At 39.4% G+C, this 21,768-nt stretch overlaps 1 protein-coding gene across 1 annotated transcript in view; it reads left to right on the plus strand.

Annotated features, from left to right (window-relative positions):
• Positions 1-21,276, plus strand: part of LOC133965505 (carcinoembryonic antigen-related cell adhesion molecule 5-like) — a 31,968-nt gene extending 10,692 nt beyond the window's left edge. The window contains exons 7-14 of the mRNA XM_062400094.1: positions 10,486-10,758; positions 10,878-11,132; positions 11,447-11,719; positions 11,800-12,054; positions 19,219-19,327; positions 19,846-19,886; positions 19,990-20,030; positions 20,343-21,276. Coding sequence (XP_062256078.1) covers positions 10,486-10,758; positions 10,878-11,132; positions 11,447-11,719; positions 11,800-12,054; positions 19,219-19,327; positions 19,846-19,886; positions 19,990-20,030; positions 20,343-20,414 — 1,319 coding nt within the window. The 3' untranslated portion in view covers positions 20,415-21,276. The remainder of the gene's footprint in view (positions 1-10,485; positions 10,759-10,877; positions 11,133-11,446; positions 11,720-11,799; positions 12,055-19,218; positions 19,328-19,845; positions 19,887-19,989; positions 20,031-20,342) is intronic.
• The last annotated feature ends 492 nt before the right edge of the window (positions 21,277-21,768 follow it).

Raw genomic sequence — 21,768 nt, forward strand, 5'->3', positions numbered from 1 at the left:
TTTCTCTCCTGTTTTGCATTTAACTTTTTATTTAACTTTTTATATCTTGTATATATTTTTGTTTTGTTTTATATATAGTTATCTCCTTCTTATGTGAAGAACTTATTGTGTTTTTATGTTTTATGTTCAATGTATGCACCTTTTTTACCAAAGAAAATTCCAGGTAGGTGTAAACCTACTTGGCAATACATCCTTTCTGATTCTGATATGGGTTTGGCCTATTTAACATGATATCTCAAGTTTGCCTTGAGGGAATTTATCTCAATTTTGACCAGTGGTCACTTGGACTCAGCGATTAACTGATCAAAGTTCAAAGGTTAGGGTGCCCTCATATGAATCTAAAAATAATATATGTGGCCTGAAACAGAGCTGGTTGGCCGTTGTAAAAAGACAGTAATTCATTAGTCTTCTCCATTATTTTGTGACACTATCTTCTGACCTTGTAGTAAAGTCAAGGTTGTGTGATTTATTCAATTCAATATTAGTGATATGATGAGTATATAAAGAGTATAGGAAGTTTAAAGCTGTCGATGTTATAATAGCAGATGGACAATCAGCAGTTTACCTCTTCACAAGTTCCTTTATATTCATACACTCAGTCACCTCTCAGGTGCATTTGTTCCTGTTTTCATATTCATCTCACAAAATCCTGTATCTTGTCTCCAACAGAGGGAATGTCAGGTGCTTCTGTCAATTCCACAACAAACCAGGCAGTTGAGGGAAACTCTGTGAATCTGACCTGTGAGGCCGCTGGCTCAGTCTTCAGCAGACAGTGGAAGAAGGACGGCTCTGATCTGATCCTGACCGCCAACATGACACTTAACAGAGAGGAGAGCGTGTTGTCTTTTCAGTCACTGAAGAGAACGAACAGCGGACAATATTCCTGCAGAATCACTAACCCCATCAACAGTGTTGAAGCTGAATACAACATGGTTGTAAACTGTAAGTGTCACGTTTGTGCACATTTTCCCCTTGTTTGTGTGCGTCTGTGATGAAACTATAAATCTCTGTGTGTCTTTCAGATGGACCAGATGGTGTCCAAATCACTGGTCTACTTGAGATTAATGTGAAAGACACCTTAACATTAACCTGCTCCGCTGAGTCCACACCATCGGCTACCTACACCTGGTCTCTGAACACGACAGAGATACTCAGCGATTCTGCCGAGTTCACCAAACCCGTCACTGAGTTTTCTGACAGTGGATCCTACACCTGCACTGCAACGAATAATGTAACAGGGAGATGGTCAACCGCAGTGCATGCATTGTCCGTGACAGGTAACGAGATGTGAATATACAAATGACAACTGGCTCACATTATTTTACCTAACTATATCAACTAATCTGAAGATAAAACTAATCTTAGATAGTTTGACAGTTTTAAATCATGTTCAAATGATTTCTCTTTCTTATTTAGTCAAACAACCTCCAAGATGTAACTCTGGTTGCATTGCTGGAATAACAATCGCCTGCTGTCTCCTCGTTGGACTTTGTGCTGGTGGATTGTATTTTGTTTCTCGAAGAAGGTAAGTGACCAACAGCTTTGTAAGAAGTCCCCGATTGGTGTATTTGTGTCTTAGCCAAGCCATGACACAAAGTGCTGGAAAGGTGTAAAGTTTAACGTTTACTTTTCACCTACAAAGCAAGTTTTTTTAACTTTAAATTATTAACTTAAAGGGGACATATAATGCCCATTTACCGCAAGTTGATATGGTTCCTTCGGGTCTTATTGAAATGGTCAAAATACCACAAGGATCCTTTAAAACAGCACCCTTTTTACCCTGTCTAAAACAGCCCTCCTCTGAGTGACCTGTTTGAGTGCCTGTTCCTATAAAAGCTAATGAGCCAGCTTCATTTGCTTCATGTTGCTAGCTAGCTATTCAAGGTGTATCCGAGGTTTGCAAAAAGGAAGTGAAGTGGTTTGGCAAATATTGTATTTATAATGAGTGTAGGCTGGGCGGGGGGGATGAGAAGGTGGTGGCAGGCAAGCACTAAAATTAGTTTTGCTAATGTCAAGCTTCATTTTTGCAGCTCAGATAATGCATGACTGTATATAATAATGACTCATTCTCCATCTAAACAGGAAACAGCCAACAAATCTGTCTCAAGGAGACACCAGAACAGGTGAGTTAATAACAAGTTTGTGTTGTACTTCTGTATTTATGCATTATGATTTATTCCCTTGATGGATTTCCTCTTATCACTGTTTTTACCCCAGGTTCTACAGGAGCTGGAATCCAGAACAGCGTGGCATCGTCAAGTAATCAGGTAAAAATCCTCAGTGGGTTCATTTTCCCTCAAGTAGTTCAGAAGTGTCAGTTCACCTTTAAAATGGGTTTAGGGTTGTTTGTGGATTTGCTTGGGATTCCTCCAGGTTCCCCGGTTTCCTTTCGCTTTGGTTAATCAGAGACTCTACATTGTCAGTAGGCGTGTGTGTGAATGGTTGTTTGTGTCTGTATACTGTCCCTGCGATAAGCTCTCACCCTATGTCAGCTGACAAACCCACTTTACACCAGGGAAGCAGATATTCACAGTTGCCTAACATATATTTTTATCTGCTCACTTTATCATCTTTTGCAGGACGTGACCTACGAAAACATAGATTTCATAAAAAGCCAAGATGGTGGGACGGTGCAGCTGAGGTCAAAGTGAACAACAGGCTTCCTGCAGCATCCTCCACTGACGCCCATGTGGAGCAAATGAACGAAACTGCTCCCAGTGGATCGATGGAACAGGCCAGAGGCAGAGAAAGTGTCACCAGACCAACACACACTTCCCTGTCCTTTGTTTGTTTGCATAATCTGTAACAGTTTTCCAATAGTTTCACTTATTGCTTCATCTGCGCTCTGTCAATGCAAATGTTAGTTATTCAACATTGTAATAATGTCCAAGAGGTTGTTTATTATACATGCAATACTTTTTCATTTTCATTTTCATGACTGACTCCAGTGTTTCACCATTCGGCATAAAATATTTCCACTGTCTCTTATGTTTACATTATAATCAAAGTCAAGGGTTAATGATGTGTCTTGACAGAATCATGTGAAATTTTGCACAAGTGATGTGATTTGGGTTGACAGAGGTCTCAATGTTCCCTGATTTTTTTTATTGAAATAATTTAATGTTAATATACTGTAACTATGGATAATGGTTTGATGTTACACTGTGCAGTTTGTTGATTCACGCTGAAGAAATGCTGTTTTACAACCTGAGCTCTTGAATCAGATTGTGTCACCAGGATGTGACCCAATATGCACACACACACACACACACACACACACACACACACACGACTGTAGTTAATCATGGCTAGAGATCAAATTCCCATGGTTGATCTCAGCTGCATCAACACTTTTACCACACCACCACACCTTGTTTATATTGCAACGTCATTTATTTACCTGTAACTTCTGTGAGCTTCTGCTTGACCTGAATCTGTCACATGGAAGTGAACGTGTGAGGAATGTTTGACAGAAATAGGATTGTGATACATTTCCTGATTAATAAACTGCTGTTTTCAGTCGCTGATTACTGAATATCTGGTTCTATATCAAAGCCTGCAGGTACGCTGGTGTAGTATTTAAACAATTCAAGTCAGATTGACTGTGCATCCTGCTATAGTCAGTGTGAGTAATGCTCAAGTAATGAGACACTGTTTTGAGACACTGCCCTCTAGTGTTTCATGCAATGCACTGACCTGAACCAGAAACATAGCTGCTCATCTTCTCTCCTCTTATCACTGAACTCCTAATTTTTATAAACCATAATCAATTTTTGAATTTTTTTTATAAAAAAAATGCACCACTTTATTATATAAATAAGAAAGAAATATTTATATTTGTCCTCATCTTCATCATTGAGAGTGTAGCTTAAGAGAAACTGAGATAAGTGGTGTTTCAGCAGTTGTACAGTAAATCTGGTTTAAACACGCAGTGGAGTCTAACATGAGATGAGCAGATACATGGTTTAAAGGTTAAAATAAATCACCCTTTGTGATCATTGGTTTTCCGTTGGATTTTAAAGTTTAGAGATGTTGCGACTGAATGTGTTCCTGTTCTGTGTTCCTCTTTTTTCTCCTCTAGCTGCACCCTGATAAAAGAAGTGCAAATAGGGTAGTGTTGAAAATATATTCTTACTGTTTGCATAACAGAGCACGACAAGGATATCCGGGAGAAGAAAAACACAATTGAGGCTTAATAAAATATACTTAAGGCGTTTAAGCCTGCGACAGGTACTCACTTGATTCCTTTCTGCGAGTCCTCTTTTTAGTTTTGAATGATTCAGTTGGACTTTCTGATTTCTGAAATTTGGCCTTCAGCAAAATTGACTGTGTCCAGTGATTTTTTCTTCTCTGTACTAGCACTGTGGAGGTTATTAACCAAAGAGAAACTATCTTATTTTGTGTGCCTAAAACTTGTTTACCTTTAATGAGTTATCATAAGGGGCATTGTGTATCATTCCTGCTACTGATGAAAGGTCCATGTTTATTGATATTTAGAGTATTATTTAGTGGTTTTACTGTGGACTATTAGTGTTCTTAGGTAGACACAAGAGGCACTTGTTTATTCTGTTGTGGTGATTATTTGTTGTCCCTAGAAGTTCAGATGCAATAGTCCAATACTATTTAAACCTCAGAATCTGGGGTTCCAAATTTGTAAAATTATGCATTATATGTATTTTGTTGTTATAATTTTTCTGTCAGTTGAAATAAATCCTGAAGAGAACAATTTTGGGTTGTTTTGAGTCTGTATAGACCATTAAAATCACTTTGCATTTTTAATTTTGGTACTTTTGGCTGTCCTCATAATAGTGTTCAGATGGAGACAGATTTAAAATGAAAAGGAGCAGGGCCCCCACCCTGACTCGTAGTGAGGTGCAGGTTATTCACTCACAGCTGACGAAGAGGAACACTGGATCACTGGTGCCGTTACTGACAGGATTTACCACACGACACATGAACGGCCCCTGGTCGTAACGGGTCACATTGAAGATAGTGAGATTGGAGCCCCGATCAGTGAGCTGAACTCTGTCACTGGCTGTGACCTCGGAGCTGTTGTTCAGCCAGAGGAAGGAGAGCGAGGATCCAGAGGAGGAGCAGGACAGTTGGACGGAGCTGATGAACTCTACCAAGTCTGTGCTGCTGGTTGTTGTCGTCACATTGGAGACTGGCTCTGTCGGCGGAGGAGATAAAGGGGAAACTAATGTAAAAGCAAACACCACAATGACGAGGAATGATTCCATCTGACCCATGAAAGTTATAGCTGTTGTTTGACGTTTGATTTAATTAATAAGGCAATAATTTGATTTAGGAATGAATACTTTAGACTTAACTATCCAATAATATGCAAACACCTGTAACAAAGAGAGTGACAGCAATTCTAGCCTTTCACGGATGTGCTGTTGGGATGGGTGATGCAAGTAGTGGAAGATATACTGGGATACTGTGGGAGACCTCTTCAGACTTGGGTTCGATAATTGCTCATGTAAATCTGTTAGCGTTTGTTTATTGTTCCACCTTCTGTTCTCCTTGATGCATCAAGTCTACATTAAAATGTTCTGCATAAGACATCAGCTGCTGCCTTTGTCCTTCTTCCACCAGCTTTCAGAAAACTTCCAGAACAGTTATGGGGCCTTTTTACATTCTCCTCTACGATCAGAGAATTTAAGGGGTTCTCAAAAAATTGTCTCTGCTTTGGACTAACATCAGCCACTGTCTGGGGCCCCTTAAAAACTGCCCTAGTAATCTAAACAGTATTTTGAAGAGGTCAATAAAAGTCTCAATAAGGAAAAACACACACATTTATTGCTGGAATTGAATATGTGCTCATCATATATCATCAGTCTGGTGTTTCCTGTTTGTGTTACATCGTCAGATGTTATAATGTTAACACTGTATTCTGCACTGTCATGAAGAGCCAAATTCCTGAGCTCCAGGAATCCAGTAGATATGAAGAGGGTGATCCTGCCTTCATACCCTGCTGTGGTACTATTCAAACCTATGAAGGTTATTATGTTATGAAGAGTTTCAAAGCTCCAGATCACAACACTGAAAGTCACAGGTGGTTCTTGTGGCATCAGGTTTGTGGTGAACAGCACCTTCCCTCCTACAGCTGCATTCAGCAGATCGTCAACCAACACCCCACCACCTTCACACAAACCTGGAGGAGACAAATTAAAGGCGGACCTTAAAGGAGACTTTGTATCATTAACTATTGAAAGTCTATTTTCATATGTCAAAGGTCTTGCTTCTTACCTGTAAAGGTTGCACAGAGAACGCAAAGTAAAAACAACAGGTACATTGTTCCCTCTTCCTGAGACGTGCAGATGAGAAGAGCTCAACACTGAACCTTTGCACCATGAGAGCAACCCAATGAAACTGCAGCAACACATTCAAGCCTGTGGTGGAGAGGCTGCAACATGTCTCCCCCTTCTGGTGAAACTTGAACATCAACATCAAAGATCACCAGGACAAAACATTGGAGCGACAATTATATAAATATTTTTAAAAACACCTTCTAACGAAAACGTTTTATAAACGTACTAGTTCAAATAAACACCCAAACAAAACTTGTATCTCACACTTTCTCCTAACAGTTCCTATAATATCTTGAGCTTCATCATAGAAAGTTCCTTTTTAATTTTTCCCCGTAAACAGGAAATAGTGATACTCAGATCAACTCCTGGAATAAGTTTAAATGAGATAGAAGAGGTTAAATTTCTATAATCTCACATCTTCAATACAAAGTAAAAATGTATTCCAGAGCAGTCTTGAGAATAAATCATAGTAAGGTAAGAAAAGTATTTTGGTAAATTCTGATATCTGAAACTGCTCAGATATTAACATTATTATTATAAATAATCACTAAAAAAAGGCTGAATGTCAGTTGCTGCAAATCTTCCTCCATTCTATCCTCCCATTTCCTGCTCACTTTACTCAAGTTAAGTTGAAATGCAATAATAAGTATGTCAAAATAAGCCTTAGCTTATAGTTTACACTGTCACAGACAAACAAGTGTGATCAGTACGGCACATAGGTGAAGCTTTTATTGAGAATACTTTATTCCTTTTCAATTTTGCCTTATAAAAACATTTCAAGACCGAATTTTTTTTTAATCCTGGTTCAACCATGGAAAACACACAAGGTTCTCTGAGAGTGTTTATATATAACATGAGCATTTAGCTCAAAGAAAGTCTGTGCCTACTAAGTGTCCATCTCAGAGAGCTGTAGTCTCTCACAAGGTGAGTTAATGGATAAATCCACTGTATCTCTGGTGCTGAGACATCTGACAGAGAAAGACAGCGGAGAATACGAGTTGATGATCATCCCAAATGGAGGAGAGCAGATTCAAGGAACTGCCAAGCTGGAAGTATTGAATAAGTGAGATGTACGAATCCAACACCTCTTTAAAAAGGTTCAAATAATGCTTGTGTTTTATCGATGTCTTTTGAATGAGAAGTCTGAGTCTAAGGACACATTAGGTCACATTGCTTGGTATATGGTGTCTCACTGTCTCTTATTTTCATTTTGTTGAAAATCTGGCTCCTGTGTTAGTGCCACAATGGAACAACTGCCCTGAAGATTATCTGTAATAAATGAAATGTCATCAAGATGTCCACAGGCCTGTCATGCTTAATTATTACCTACACTCACCTTTGGTTATTGTTGTCGCACTGACTTACATAAGCTGATAAAACAATTGAATATCAGAAATGATGATAACGATCCTTCATCAGCTCATCGTGAGAGAGACTACAGCTCTCTGAGATGGACACTTAGTAGGCACAGACTTTTTTTTAGCTAAATGCTCATGTTGTTTATAAACACACTCACAAAACTTTGTACGCTTTCCATGGTTGAACCAGGATTAAAACATTTCAAGACTGACAATATTTTACAAAAAAGGCGAAAGGGAAAAGGAATAAAATATTCTCAATCAAAGCTTCACCTACGTGAAGTACTGTGCACACTTGTCTGTCTGTGACAGTATAAACTATAAGATTGGTCTTTTTTTTATCATACTCATTATGACATTTCAACTTAATTTAAGGTAAAGTGAGAAATGGGAGGACAGAATGGAGGAAGATTCGCAACAATTGACATTCAGACATTTTTCTATGATTATTAATAATAATAATTTTAATATCAGAGCAATTTCAGATATCAAGATTTACAAAACTACTTTTGTTACCTTATTACGATTTATTCTCAAGACTGCACTGGAATACATTTGTATTGTGTGTTGAAGAGGTAAGATTATAGCAATTGAACCTCTTCGATAATATTTAAACTTATTCCAGCAGTTGATCTGATTAAGTATCACTATTTCCTGTTTACTGGGAATGATTAAAAAGGAACTTACTATGATGAAGCTCAATATACAAGATATTATAGGAACTGTTAGGAGAAAGTGAGAGAAGCAAGTTTTGTTTGGGTGTTTATTTGAATTAGTACATTTCTAAAACGTTTTGTTAGAAGGACAGAAAATACTTTTCATATAATGTGTTTTTAAAAATATTTATATAATGGTCGCTCAAATATTTTGTCCTGGATTATCTTTGATGTTCAAGTTTCACCAGCAGAGGGAGACATGTTGCAGCCTCTCCACCACAGACTTGAATGTGTTGCTGCAGTTTCATTGGGTTGCTTTCATGGTGCAAAGGTTGTTGGAACAGTGTCAGTGTTGAGCTCTTCTCATCTGCACGTCTCAGGAAGAGGGAACAATGAACCTGTTGATTTTACTTTGCGTTCTTTGTGTGACCTTTACAGGTAAGAAGCAAGACCTTTCACGTATTATCTGTTCTGTGTTTGTAGAAAAGTCGTGTTAACCTTTGTTTTTTTATAACCAACATTAGTATGAATTAGTTTGACAACTGTTTTCAACAAAATCAAAAACAATCTGGAATACAAGACTCCAAGAAATTAAAAGAAACTTTCAATAGTTAATGATACAAAGTCTCCTTTACAGTCCGTCTTTAATTTATCTCCTCCAGGTTTTTGTGAAGGCAGTGGGCTGTTGGTTGACAATCAGCTGAATGCACCTGTAGGAGGGAAGGTGCTGTTCACCACAAACCTGACGACACCTTTGACTTTCCAAGCTGTGATCTGGAACTTTGAAACTACTAACATAATAACCGTCACAAGTGTGAATATAACTACAGCAGGGTATAAAGGCAGGATCACATTCTTTATGTCTACTGGATCCCTGGAGCTCAGGAATTTAGCTCTTCATGACAGTGGAGAATACACTGTTAACATTGTAACATCTGACGGTTCACCTCAAGCAGGAAACACCCAACTGATGATATATGGTGAGCACATATTCAATTCCAGCAATAAATGTGTGTGTTTTACTGACCAAACTTAACAATTATGCATTTTCATTGAAAACAGAATCTGTTCAGTCCCTCATGTTATTATAAAGAAGCTTATAGAGGCTTTTATTGACCTCTTCAAAATACTGTTTAGATTATGGGTCAGTTTTTAGTCTCACATGGCTTCACTTCAATTATCTACAGACGCAGATGTGAGACCTGTAGAAATAACACCAATGAGTAAAGAGTAGTGGCCTCCCTGCTGTTACTGATACATCTCCTTCCACCACCAGGACTGAAGTCTCCCAAACAATCACTGAATGCAACGTCTAATGTTTTCATACAATGGTTGAAAAGGCAAAAAAAACTATGTTTTTAAAAATGTTGTTTTATGAAAAAAGTTAAAACTAAAACTATGTGGGAGTTAGTTCAACAATGGACCTTTGATGGTTAGGGGCATGTCAACAGGGCAAAGCAGACAATTGCCTGGCATCACAATCTAGGCAGCCCGAGACAGTGGCTGATGTTAGAACCCCTTAAATTCTATGATCGTAGAGGAGAATGTAAAAAGGCCCAATAGCTGTTCTGGAAGTATTCTGAAGGCTGGTGGAAGAAGGACTCAGGCAGCAGCTGATGTCTTATCCAGAATATTTTAATGAAGACTTGATGCATCAAGGAGAACAGAAGCTGGAACAATAAACAAAGGCTAACAGATTAACATGAGCAATTGTCGATCCCAAGTCTGAAGATGTCTCCCACAGCATCCCAGTATATCTTCCACTACTTGCATCACCCATCCCAAAAGCACATCCATGAAGGGCTAGAAATGCTGTCACTCTCTATGTTACATGTAGGTGTTTGCATATTATTGGATAGTTAGGTCTAAAGTATGCATTCCTAAATCAAATTATGTCATTACATCCAACCACTGATAAAATACGCAAAAAAGTTGAAGTTGGTGAGAGGAGAAGTTGGTGCCTCTCTGTCTGGCGTATCTGAAAGTTCCTGTACAAAAACAATGTCAAGGTTTGGTTGAAGATAAGACAAAATAAATGTGTGTCACAGATGGTGGTCAAACATCAGCTATAACTTTCATGGTTCAGATGGAAATCATTCCTCGTCATTGTGGTGTTGGCTTTTACATTTGTTTCCCCTTTATCTCCTCCGCCCACAGAGCCAGTCTCCAATGTGATGATAACAACCAGCAGCACAGACTTGGTAGAGTTCATCAGCTCCGTCCATCTGTCCTGCTCCTCCTCTGGATCCTCGCTCTCCTTCCTCTGGCTGAACGGCAGCTCGGAGGTCACAGCCAGCGACAGAGTTCAGCTCACTGGTCACAATCTCACTATCTTCAATGTGACCCGTTACAACGAGGGAACGTTCAGGTGTCGTGTGGTAAATCCTGTCAGTAACAGCACCAGTGATCCAGTGTTCCTCTCCGTCAGCTGTGAGTGAATAACCTGCACCTCACTACGAGTCAGGGTGTGTGCCCTGCTCCTTTTCATTTCTCTTTCAACTAACGTTACATCTTGTTGATTTTCTTCTCTGCTGTTGTTCTACTTTCAGTTGGCCCAGAAAATACACGTTTAAATCTGTCTCCATCTGAAAATTATTATGAGGACGGCTCGAACGTCAACCTGACGTGCTCAGCTGTCTCCAGTCCTCCTGCTCACTTTCAGTGGATTGGACTGTCTGTTTCTGGACCAGAGCTCCCACTGCTCAACCTGAATATGAACCAGACTGGGAACTACAGCTGTCAGGCCTTTAACAACAAAACTAAGAGAAGTCAGACATCTCAGCCTGCATTCATCTCTGTGCTACGTAAGTTTCAGTCAAAGTTTTCCTGGGGTTGTTTCAGGGCTAAGAAAGGAATCTATTTCCCGCAAAAAACTGAGCTTGACACTATCTTCTGACCTAGTAGTAAAGTCAGGGTTGTATGATTTATTCAATTCAGTATTATGAGTATCGATAGAGTATAGCTAGTTTAAAACTTTCAATGTAAGACTACCAGATAGACAATCAGCAGTTTACCTCTTCACAAGTTCCTCTATATTTATACACTCAGTCACCTCTCAGTTGCATATGTTCCTGTTTTCATTTTCATCTCACAAAAACCTGTATCTTGTCTCCAACAGAGAGAATATCAGGCACTTCTGTCAATTCCACAACAAACCAGGCAGTTGAGGGAAACTCTGTGAACCTGACCTGTGAGGCCGCTGGCTCAGTCTTCAGCAGACAGTGGAAGAAGGACGGCTCTGATCTGATCCTGACCAACAACATGACACTTAACAGAGAGGAGAGCGTGTTGTCTTTTCAGTCACTGAAGAGAACGAACAGCGGAAAATATTCCTGCATAATCACTAACCCCATCAACAGTGTTGAAGCTGAATACAACATGGTTGTAAACTGTAAGTGTCACGTTTTTGCACATTTTCCCCTTGTTTGTGTGCGTCTGTGATGAAACTACAAATGTCTGTGTGTCTTTCAGATGGACCAGATGGTGTCCAAATCACTGGTCCACGTGAGATTAATGTGAAACACACCTTAACATTAACCTGCTCCGCTGACTCCACACCATCGGCTACCTACACCTGGTCTCTGAACACGACAGAGATACTCAGTGATTCTGCCGAGTTCACCAAACCCGTCACTGAGTTTTCTGACAGTGGATCCTACACCTGCACAGCAACGAATAATGTAACAGGGAGAAGGTCAACCACAGTGCATGCATTGTCCGTGACAGGTAACGAGATGTGAACATACAAATGACAACTGGCTCACATTATTATACCTAACTATATCAACTAATCTGAAGATAAAACTCATCTTAGATGGTTTGACAGTTTTAAATCACGTTCGAATGATTTCTCTTTTTAATTTAGTCAAACAACCTCCAAGATGTAACTCTGGTTGCATTGCTGGAATAACAATCGCCTGCTGTCTGATCGTTGGACTTTGTGCTGGTGGATTGTATTTTGTTTCTCAAAGAAGGTAAGTGACCAACAGCTTTGTAAGAAGTCACTGATTGGTGTATTTGTGTCTTAGCCAAGTCATGACACAAAGTGCTGGAAAGGTGTAAAGTTTAACGTTTACTTTTCACCTACAAAGCAAGTTTTTTTAACTTTAAATTATTAACTTAAAGGGGACATATAATGCCCATTTTACCGCAAGTTGATATGGTTCCTTGGGGTCTTATTGAAATGTCTCTAACATGTTTTGGTCAAAATACCACAAGGATCCTTTAAAACAGCACCCTTTTTACCCTGTCTAAAACAGCCCTCCTCTGAGTGACCTGTTTGAGTGCCTGTTCCTATAAAAGCTAATGAGCCAGCTTCATGTTGCTAGCTAGCTATTCAAGGTGTATCTGAGGTTTGCAAAAAGGGTTAAAAAACTTCTCTTAATTACTTTAATCAAGCACTAAAATTAGTTTTGCTAATGTCAAGCTTAATTTTTGCAGCTCAGATAACGCTTGACTGTATATAATAATGACTCATTCTCCATCTAAACAGGAAACAGCCAACAAATCTGTCTCAAGGAGACACCAGAACAGGTGAGTTAATAACAAGTTTGTGTTCTACTTGTGTATTTATGCATTATGATTTATTACCTTGATTGATTTCCTCTAATCACTGTTTCTACCCCGGGTTCTACAGGAGGTGGAATCCAGAACAGCGTGGCATCGTCAAGTAATCAGGTAAAAATCCTCAGTGGGTTCATTTTCCCTCAAGTAGTTCAGAAGTGTCAGTTCACCTTTAAAATGGGTTTAGGGTTGTTTGTGGATTTGCTTGGGTTTCCTCCAGGTTCCCCGGTTTCCTTTCGCTTTGGTTAATCAGAGACTCTACATTGTCAGTAGGTGTGAGTGTGAATGGTTGTTTGTGTCTGTATACTGTCCCTGCGATAAGCTCTCACCCTATGTCAGCTGACAAACCCACTTCACACCAGGGAAGCAGATATTCACAGTTGCCTAACATATATTTTTCTCTGATCACTTTATCATCTTTTGCAGGATGTGACCTACGAAAACATTGATTCCTTAAGGAACCAAGATGGTGGGACGGTGCAGTTGAGGTCAAAGTGAACAACAGGCTTCCTGCAGCATCCTCCACTGACGCCCATGTGGAGCAAATGAACGAAACCGCTCCCAGTGGATCGATGGAACAGGCCAGAGGCAGAGAAAGTGTCACCAGACCAACACACACTTCCCTGTCCTTTGTTTGTTTGCATGATCTGTAACAGTTTTCCAATAGTTTCACTTATTGCTACATCTGCGCTCTGTCAATGCAAATGTTAGTTAGTATTGGTATCATAGATTTTTGCATAGTGTTGACACTGATATGCCCTATCTTTGACATGTACACTGAGATCCCAGTTTGCAGCTTGGTTATGAATTAATTATTAACACCTTAAAAATGCCTCATTGTGCTTGTCTGAAAAACAGCAACCAAGCTTATAAATATAGTTTATAGTAAAAACTTCACAACAGTAGCAACAACGAGGGAAGTCTCCAAAGTTGAACTTGATGCAAAGAAAAACAAGAGTTTATATTCAACATTGTAATAATCTCCAAGAGGTTGTTTATTATACATGCAATACTTTTTCAGTTTCATTTTCAAGACTGACTCCAGTGTAACACCATTCGGCATAAAATGTTTCCACTGTCTCTATTGTTTACATGTTGACCCAGTGTGACTGCTGTCCCCTTCTTACAGAATGGATGTATAAATTGCTTGAGGTTGTCCACTGACCTTAATGGTTACTGATTCACCGCCATACTGTTTAGGGGCTTTCATTAAGTCAGCTTCTTTCGAGAAAAGATAAAGTTTGGAGCATGACTCACGTATACTGATTTGTTTTTAAAGCTCCTGTCGTCTATTACATATCGATCTCTCTCTCTCTCTCTTCTGAAACTGAACAAAGAGGAACATGCAGAGCAAACAGACGAGGGAGACCGAGGCTTTTGCAGCTGGTGGGATACAACAATAGAATCTGTCCTTTTTTAGTTACACACCAAAGTTGAACATCTGGGCTTTATTCAATTCACCCAACACTAAGTACGTGAAGCAAATCTGCTTTTTTTTATTGTAAACTAAAAATGTATGGCGGTGATACAGATATAAGAAAAAAAAAGGACTGCCCCTGTGTAGCGTCAGAACTGCTTCAATGCCTGATCTGATCTGATCACTGATCTGTATATGTTGTTTGATTTCCAGAGGGAGGCGCTTTGATCTCAGATACAACAAAGGGGAATAAAATGAATGATCTGAATGAGATTTTTTTGTGTGTAATCAAGACAGAAGCTATGAGAGTTATGAAAGGTTTTAAAGCAACACTATGTCACTTAATTTCCACCTTTCGCAGCTTCAGAATTAGTTTGATGGTTCAGTAACATGGAATATGGAGAATGTTTCATCTTCCATTCCCACTCCTCATCCCGAGCGTCTGTTCTTGCTCTAGGTCGCTTTGGTGAGCGGGTACCATCTCCTGTGAGAGGTGTGGAGCTGAACCGACTGATAGTCACAGATTCAATTGTCAGAATCAGAGTCATTCCAATCCATAAAGCTGTTGAAAAGACTTAGAAGCAATTAAAAACCAAAGTTTATTTCCAATATTCAGCCAGGAAACTTTGATAATAAGTTTGTTTGTTGCAGCGTGGTTAGGACCAACAGAATGAATCCCTACATGCAGCTGCAGGTGGCGCTGTTACTCAGTGTAAGTTACGTAATGTTGAACACAGTGATGGATGATGACATGGCTTTTAAAGAGGGAGATTACCATCTGGTGATGGCGAGAGGCTGGGTGCTCCCTGGACCAGTCGTAAACCTCTTCTGTAATATTTAAACTTATTCTAGGAGTTTATCTGATTAAGTATCACTATTTCCTATTTACTGGGAACGATTAAAAAAGAACTTACTATAATGAAGCTTAATATACAGGATATTATAGGAACTGTTAGGAGAAAGTGTGAGATGCTAGTTTTGTTTGGGTGTTTATTTGAATTAGTACATTTCTAAAACGTTTTCGTTAGGACAGAAAATACTTTTCATATGATGTATTTGAAAGAATATTCATATAATTGTCACTTTTATATTTTGTCCTGGTGATCTTTGATGTTCAAGTTTCACCAGCAGAGGGAGACATGTTGCAACCTCTCCACCACAGACTTGAAAGTGTTGCTGCAGTTTCATTGGGTTGCTTTCATGGTGCAAAGGTTGTTGGAACAGTGTCAGTGTTGAGCTCTTCTCATCTACACGTCTCAGGAAGAGGGAACAATGAACCTGTTGATTTTACTTTGCGTTCTTTGTGCGACCTTTACAGGTAAGAAGCAAGACCTTTGACATATTAACTTTTTTGTGGTTGTAGAAAAGTCGTGTTAACCTTTGTTTTTTCCAACAAACAAAATTGAATTATTATGACAACTGGTTTTCAACAAAATCCAAAACAATCTGGTATAAAACTACAAAAAATGAAAAGAGACTTTAAATATTTAATAATAAAAAGTCTCCATTACAGTCCGTCTTAATTTATCTCCTCCAGGTTTGTGTGAAGGCTTTGGGGTGGTGGTTGATGATCTGCTGAATGCACCTGTAGGAGGGAAGGTGCTGTTCATCACAAAGCTGACACCACAAGAACCACCTGTGACTATCTACACTGTGATCTGGAGCTTTTATACTAGTACCATAATAATATTCACTGCAGATGTGAATAACACTACACCAGGATATGAAGGCAGAATCACCCCCTTCTTATCTAGTGGATCCCTGGAGCTCAGGAATTTGGCTCTTAATGACAGTGGAGAATACAGAGTTACCATTGTGCCATCTGACCTAAACAGTGAATCAGGAAACACCAGACTGATGATATATGGTGAGCACATATTCAATTCCAGCAATAAATGTGTGTTTGTCTCCGCAAACTTAAAAAATATGCATTTTCATTGAAAACAGAATCTGTTCAGTCCCTCATGTTATTATAAAGAAGCTTATTGAGGCTTTTATTGACCTCTTCAAAATACTGTTTAGATTATTGGGGCAGTTTTTAGTCTCACATGGCTTCATTTCAATTATCTACAGGCGCAGCTGTGAGACCTGTAGAAATAACAACAATGAGTAAAGAGTAGTGGCCTCCCTGCTGTTACTGATGCATCTCCTTCCACCACCAGGACTGAAGTCTCCCAAACAATTACTGAAAGCAACATCTAATGTTTTCATACAATGGTTGAAATGGCAAAAAATCTATGTTTTTAAAAATGATTTTGTTTTGGGAAAAAAGTTAAAACTAAAACTATGTGGGAGTTAGTTCAACAATCGACCTTTGCTGTTTTGGGGATTGTCAACAGGGCAAAGCAAACAAATTGCCTTGCATCCAATTCTACGCGGCCTTAGAATATGGCTGATGTTATTCCACAACAAGAAAACAATTTTTAGAATCCTTAAATTTCTATGATCATAGAGGAGAATGCAACAAGGCCCCATAACTGTTCTGAAAGTTTTCTGAAAGCTGGTGGAAGAAGGACTCAGGCAGCAGCTGATGTCTTATGCAGAAGATTTTAATGTAGACTTGATGCATCAAGGAGAACAGAAGGTGGAACAATAAACAAACGCTAACAGATTAACATGAGCAATTAACGACCCCAAGTCTGAAGATGTCTCCCACAACATTCCAGTATATCTTCCTCTACTTGCATCACCCATCCCAACAGCACATCCGTGAAAGGCTAGAATTGCTCTCACTCTCTATGTTACAGGTGTTTGCATCCTATTGGATAGTTAAGTCTAAAGTATGCATTCCTGAACCAACTTCAAATTATGATTTGAAGTTATAATTTGAAGTTATGAAATTATGATTTGAAGTTGGTGAGAGGAGAAGTTAGTGAGAGGAGAAGTTGGTGCCTCTCTCTCTGGCATATTTGAAAATTACGGTGAAATAATGATGTCAAGGTTTGGTTGAAGATTAGAAAAAATGAATGTGTGTCACAGATGTAGGTTTGCTCTTAAACATAACTACTCCACTGTTTTTGTTTTTGTATATATATTATGAAGATTGAAATTATGTGGTTTGATCGGAGTCTTCACAAGTCAGAAACGATAGCTTGAACTGACAACCTCAAACATCAGCTATAACTTTCATTGTTCAGATGGAAGTCATTCCTCGTCATTGTTGGCTTTTATATTTGTTTCCCCTTTATCTCCTCCGCCCACAGAGCCAGTCTCCAATGTGATGATAACAACCAGCAGCACAGACTTGGTAGAGTTCATCAGCTCCGTCCATCTGTCCTGCTCCTCCTCTGGATCCTCGCTCTCCTTCCTCTGGCTGAACGGCAGCTCGGAGGTCACAGCCAGCGACAGAGTTCAGCTCACTGGTCACAATCTCACTATCTTCAATGTGACCCGTTACGACGAGGGAACGTTCAGGTGTCGTGTGGTACATCCTGTCAGTAACGGCACCAGTGATCCAGTGTTCCTCTCCGTCAGCTGTGAGTGAATAACCTGCACCTCACTACGAGTCAGGGTGTGGGCCCTACACCTTTTCATTTCTCTTGCAACTAACGTGACATCTTGTTGATTTTCTTCTCTGCTGTTGTTCTACTTTCAGTTGGCCCAGAAAATACACGTTTAAATCTGTCTCCATCTGAACATTATTATGAGGACGGCTCGAACGTCAACCTGACGTGCTCAGCTGTCTCCAGACCTCCTGCTCACTTTCAGTGGATTGGACTGTCTGTTTCTGGACCAGAGCTCCCACTGCTCAACATGAATATGAACCAGACTGGGAACTACAGCTGTAAGGCCTTTAACAACAAAACTAAGAGAAGTCAGACATCTCAGCCTGCATTCATCTCTGTACTACGTAAGTTTGAGTCAAACTTTTCCTGGGGTTGTTTCAGGGCTAAGAAAGGAATCTATTTCCTACAAAAAACTGAGCTTGACACTATCTTCTGACCTAGTAGTAAAGTCAGGGTTGTGTGATTTATTCAATTCAGTATTATGAGTATATATAGAGTATAGCTAGTTTAAAACTTTCAATGTAAGACTACCAGATAGACAATCAGCAGTTTACCTCTTCACAAGTTCCTCTATATTTATACACTCAGTCACCTCTCAGTTGCATTTGTTCCTGTTTTCATTTTCATCTCACAAAATCCTTTCTCTTGTCTCCAACAGATAGAATATCAGGTGCTTCTGTCAATTCCACAACAAACCAGGCAGTTGAGGGAAACTCTGTGAATCTGACCTGTGAGGCCGCTGGCTCAGTCTTCAGCAGACAGTGGAAGAAGGACGGCTCTGATCTGATCCTGACCAACAACATGACACTTAACAGAGAGGAGAGCGTGTTGTCTTTTCAGTCACTGAAGAGAACGAACAGCGGAAAATATTCCTGCATAATCACTAACCCCATCAACAGTGTTGAAGCTGAATACAACATGGTTGTAAACTGTAAGTGTCACGTTCGTGCACATTTTCCCCTTGTTTGTGTGCGTCTGTGATGAAACTATAAATGTCTGTGTGTCTTTCAGATGGACCAGATGGTGTCCAAATCACTGGTCTACTTGAGATTAATGTGAAGACACCTTAACATTAACCTGCTCCGCTGAGTCCACACCATCGGCTACCTACACCTGGTCTCTGAACACGAAAGAGATACTCAGCGATTCTGCCGAGTTCACCAAACCCGTCACTGAGTTTACTGACAGTGGATCCTACAACTGCACAGCAACGAATAATGTAACAGGGAGAAGGTCAACCGCAGTGCATGCATTGTCCGTGACAGGTAACGAGATGTGAACATACAAATGACAACTGGCTCACATTATTATACCTAACTATATCAACTAATCTGAAGATAAAACTCATCTTAGATGGTTTGACAGTTTTAAATCACGTTCGAATGATTTCTCTTTTCGATTTAGACAATCAACCTCCAAGATGTAACTCTGGTTGCATTGCTGGAATAACAATCGCCTGCTGTCTGATCGTTGGACTTTGTGCTGGTGGATTGTATTTTGTTTCTCGAAGAAGGTAAGTGACCAACAGCTTTGTAATAAGTCACTGATTGGTGTATTTGTGTCTTAGCCAAGTCATGACAAACAATGCTAGAAAGTTGATAAGTTTAACGTCTACTATTCACCTACAAAACAAGTTTTTTTAACTTTAAATTATTTACTTAAAGGGGACATATTATGCCCATTTTACCGCAGGTTGATATGGTTCCTTGGGGTCTTATTGAAATGTCTCTAACATGTTTTGGTCAAAATACCACAAGGATCCTTTAAAACAGCACCCTTTTTACCCTGTCTAAAACAGCCCTCCTCTGAGTGACCTGTTTGAGTGCCTGTTCCTATAAAAGCTAATGAGCCAGCTTCATGTTGCTAGCTAGCTATTCAAGGTGTATCTGAGGTTTGCAAAAAGGGTTAAAAAACTTCTCTTAATTACTTTAATCAAGCACTAAAATTAGTTTTGCTAATGTCAAGCTTAATTTTTGCAGCTCAGATAACGCTTGACTGTATATAATAATGACTCATTCTCCATCTAAACAGGAAACAGCCAACAAATCTGTCTCAAGGAGACACCAGAACAGGTGAGTTAATAACAAGTTTGTGTTCTACTTGTGTATTTATGCATTATGATTTATTACCTTGATTGATTTCCTCTAATCACTGTTTCTACCCCGGGTTCTACAGGAGGTGGAATCCAGAACAGCGTGGCATCGTCAAGTAATCAGGTAAAAATCCTCAGTGGGTTCATTTTCCCTCAAGTAGTTCAGAAGTGTCAGTTCACCTTTAAAATGGGTTTAGGGTTGTTTGTGGATTTGCTTGGGTTTCCTCCAGGTTCCCCGGTTTCCTTTTGCTTTGGTTAATCAGAGACTCTACATTGTCAGTAGGTGTGAGTGTGAATGGTTGTTTGTGTCTGTATACTGTCCCTTTGATAAGCTCTCACCCTATGTCAGCTGACAAACCCACTTTACACCAGGGAAGCAGATATTCACAGTTGCCTAACATATATTTTTATCTGCTCACTTTATCATCTTTTGCAGGACGTGACCTACGAAAACATAGATTTCATAAAAAGCCAAGATGGTGGGACGGTGCAGCTGAGGTCAAAGTGAACAACAGGCTTCCTGCAGCATCCTCCACTGACGCCCATGTGGAGCAAATGAACGAAACCGCTCCCAGTGGATCGATGGAACAGGCCAGAGGCAGAGAAAGTGTCACCAGACCAACACACACTTCCCTGTCCTTTGTTTGTTTGCATAATCTGTAACAGTTTTCCAATAGTTTCACTTATTGCTTCATCTGCGCTCTGTCAATGCAAATGTTAGTTATTCAACATTGTAATAATGTCCAAGAGGTTGTTTATTATACATGCAATACTTTTTCATTTTCATGACTGACTCCAGTGTTTCACCATTCGGCATAAAATATTTCCACTGTCTCTTATGTTTACATTATAATCAAAGTCAAGGGTTAATGATGTGTCTTGACAGAATCATGTGAAATTTTGCACAAGTGATGTGATTTGGGTTGACAGAGGTCTCAATGTTCCCTGATTTTTTTTATTGAAATAATTTAATGTTAATATACTGTAACTATGGATAATGGTTTAATGTTACACTGTGCAGTTTGTTGATTCACGCTGAAGAAATGCTGTTTTACAACCTGAGCTCTTGAATCAGATTGTGTCACCAGGATGTGACCCAATATGCACACACACACACACACACACACACACACGACTGTAGTTAATCATGGCTAGAGATCAAATTCCCATGGTTGATCTCAGCTGCATCAACACTTTTACCACACCACCACACCTTGTTTATATTGCAACGTCATTTATTTACCTGTAACTTCTGTGAGCTTCTGCTTGACCTGAATCTGTCACATGGAAGTGAACGTGTGAGGAATGTTTGACAGAAATAGGATTGTGATACATTTCCTGATTAATAAACTGCTGTTTTCAGTCGCTGATTACTGAATATCTGGTTCTATATCAAAGCCTGCAGGTACGCTGGTGTAGTGTTTAAACAATTCAAGTCAGATTGACTGTGCATCCTGCTATAGTCAGTGTGAGTAATGCTCAAGTAATGAGACACTGTTTTGAGACACTGCCCTCTAGTGTTTCATGCAATGCACTGACCTGAACCAGAAACATAGCTGCTCATCTTCTCTCCTCTTATCACTGAACTCCTAATTTTTATAAACCATAATCAATTTTTGAATTTTTTTATAAAAAAAATGCACCACTTTATTATATAAATAAGAAAGAAATATTTATATTTGTCCTCATCTTCATCATTGAGAGTGTAGCTTAAGAGAAACTGAGATAAGTGGTGTTTCAGCAGTTGTACAGTTAATCTGGTTTAATCACGCAGTGGAGTCTAACATGAGATGAGCAGATACATGGTTTAAAGGTTAAAATAAATCACCCTTTGTGATCATTGGTTTTCCGTTGGATTTTAA

This window comes from Platichthys flesus, chromosome 11, assembly GCF_949316205.1.
Source record: "Platichthys flesus chromosome 11, fPlaFle2.1, whole genome shotgun sequence".
NCBI lineage: Eukaryota > Metazoa > Chordata > Actinopteri > Pleuronectiformes > Pleuronectidae > Platichthys > Platichthys flesus.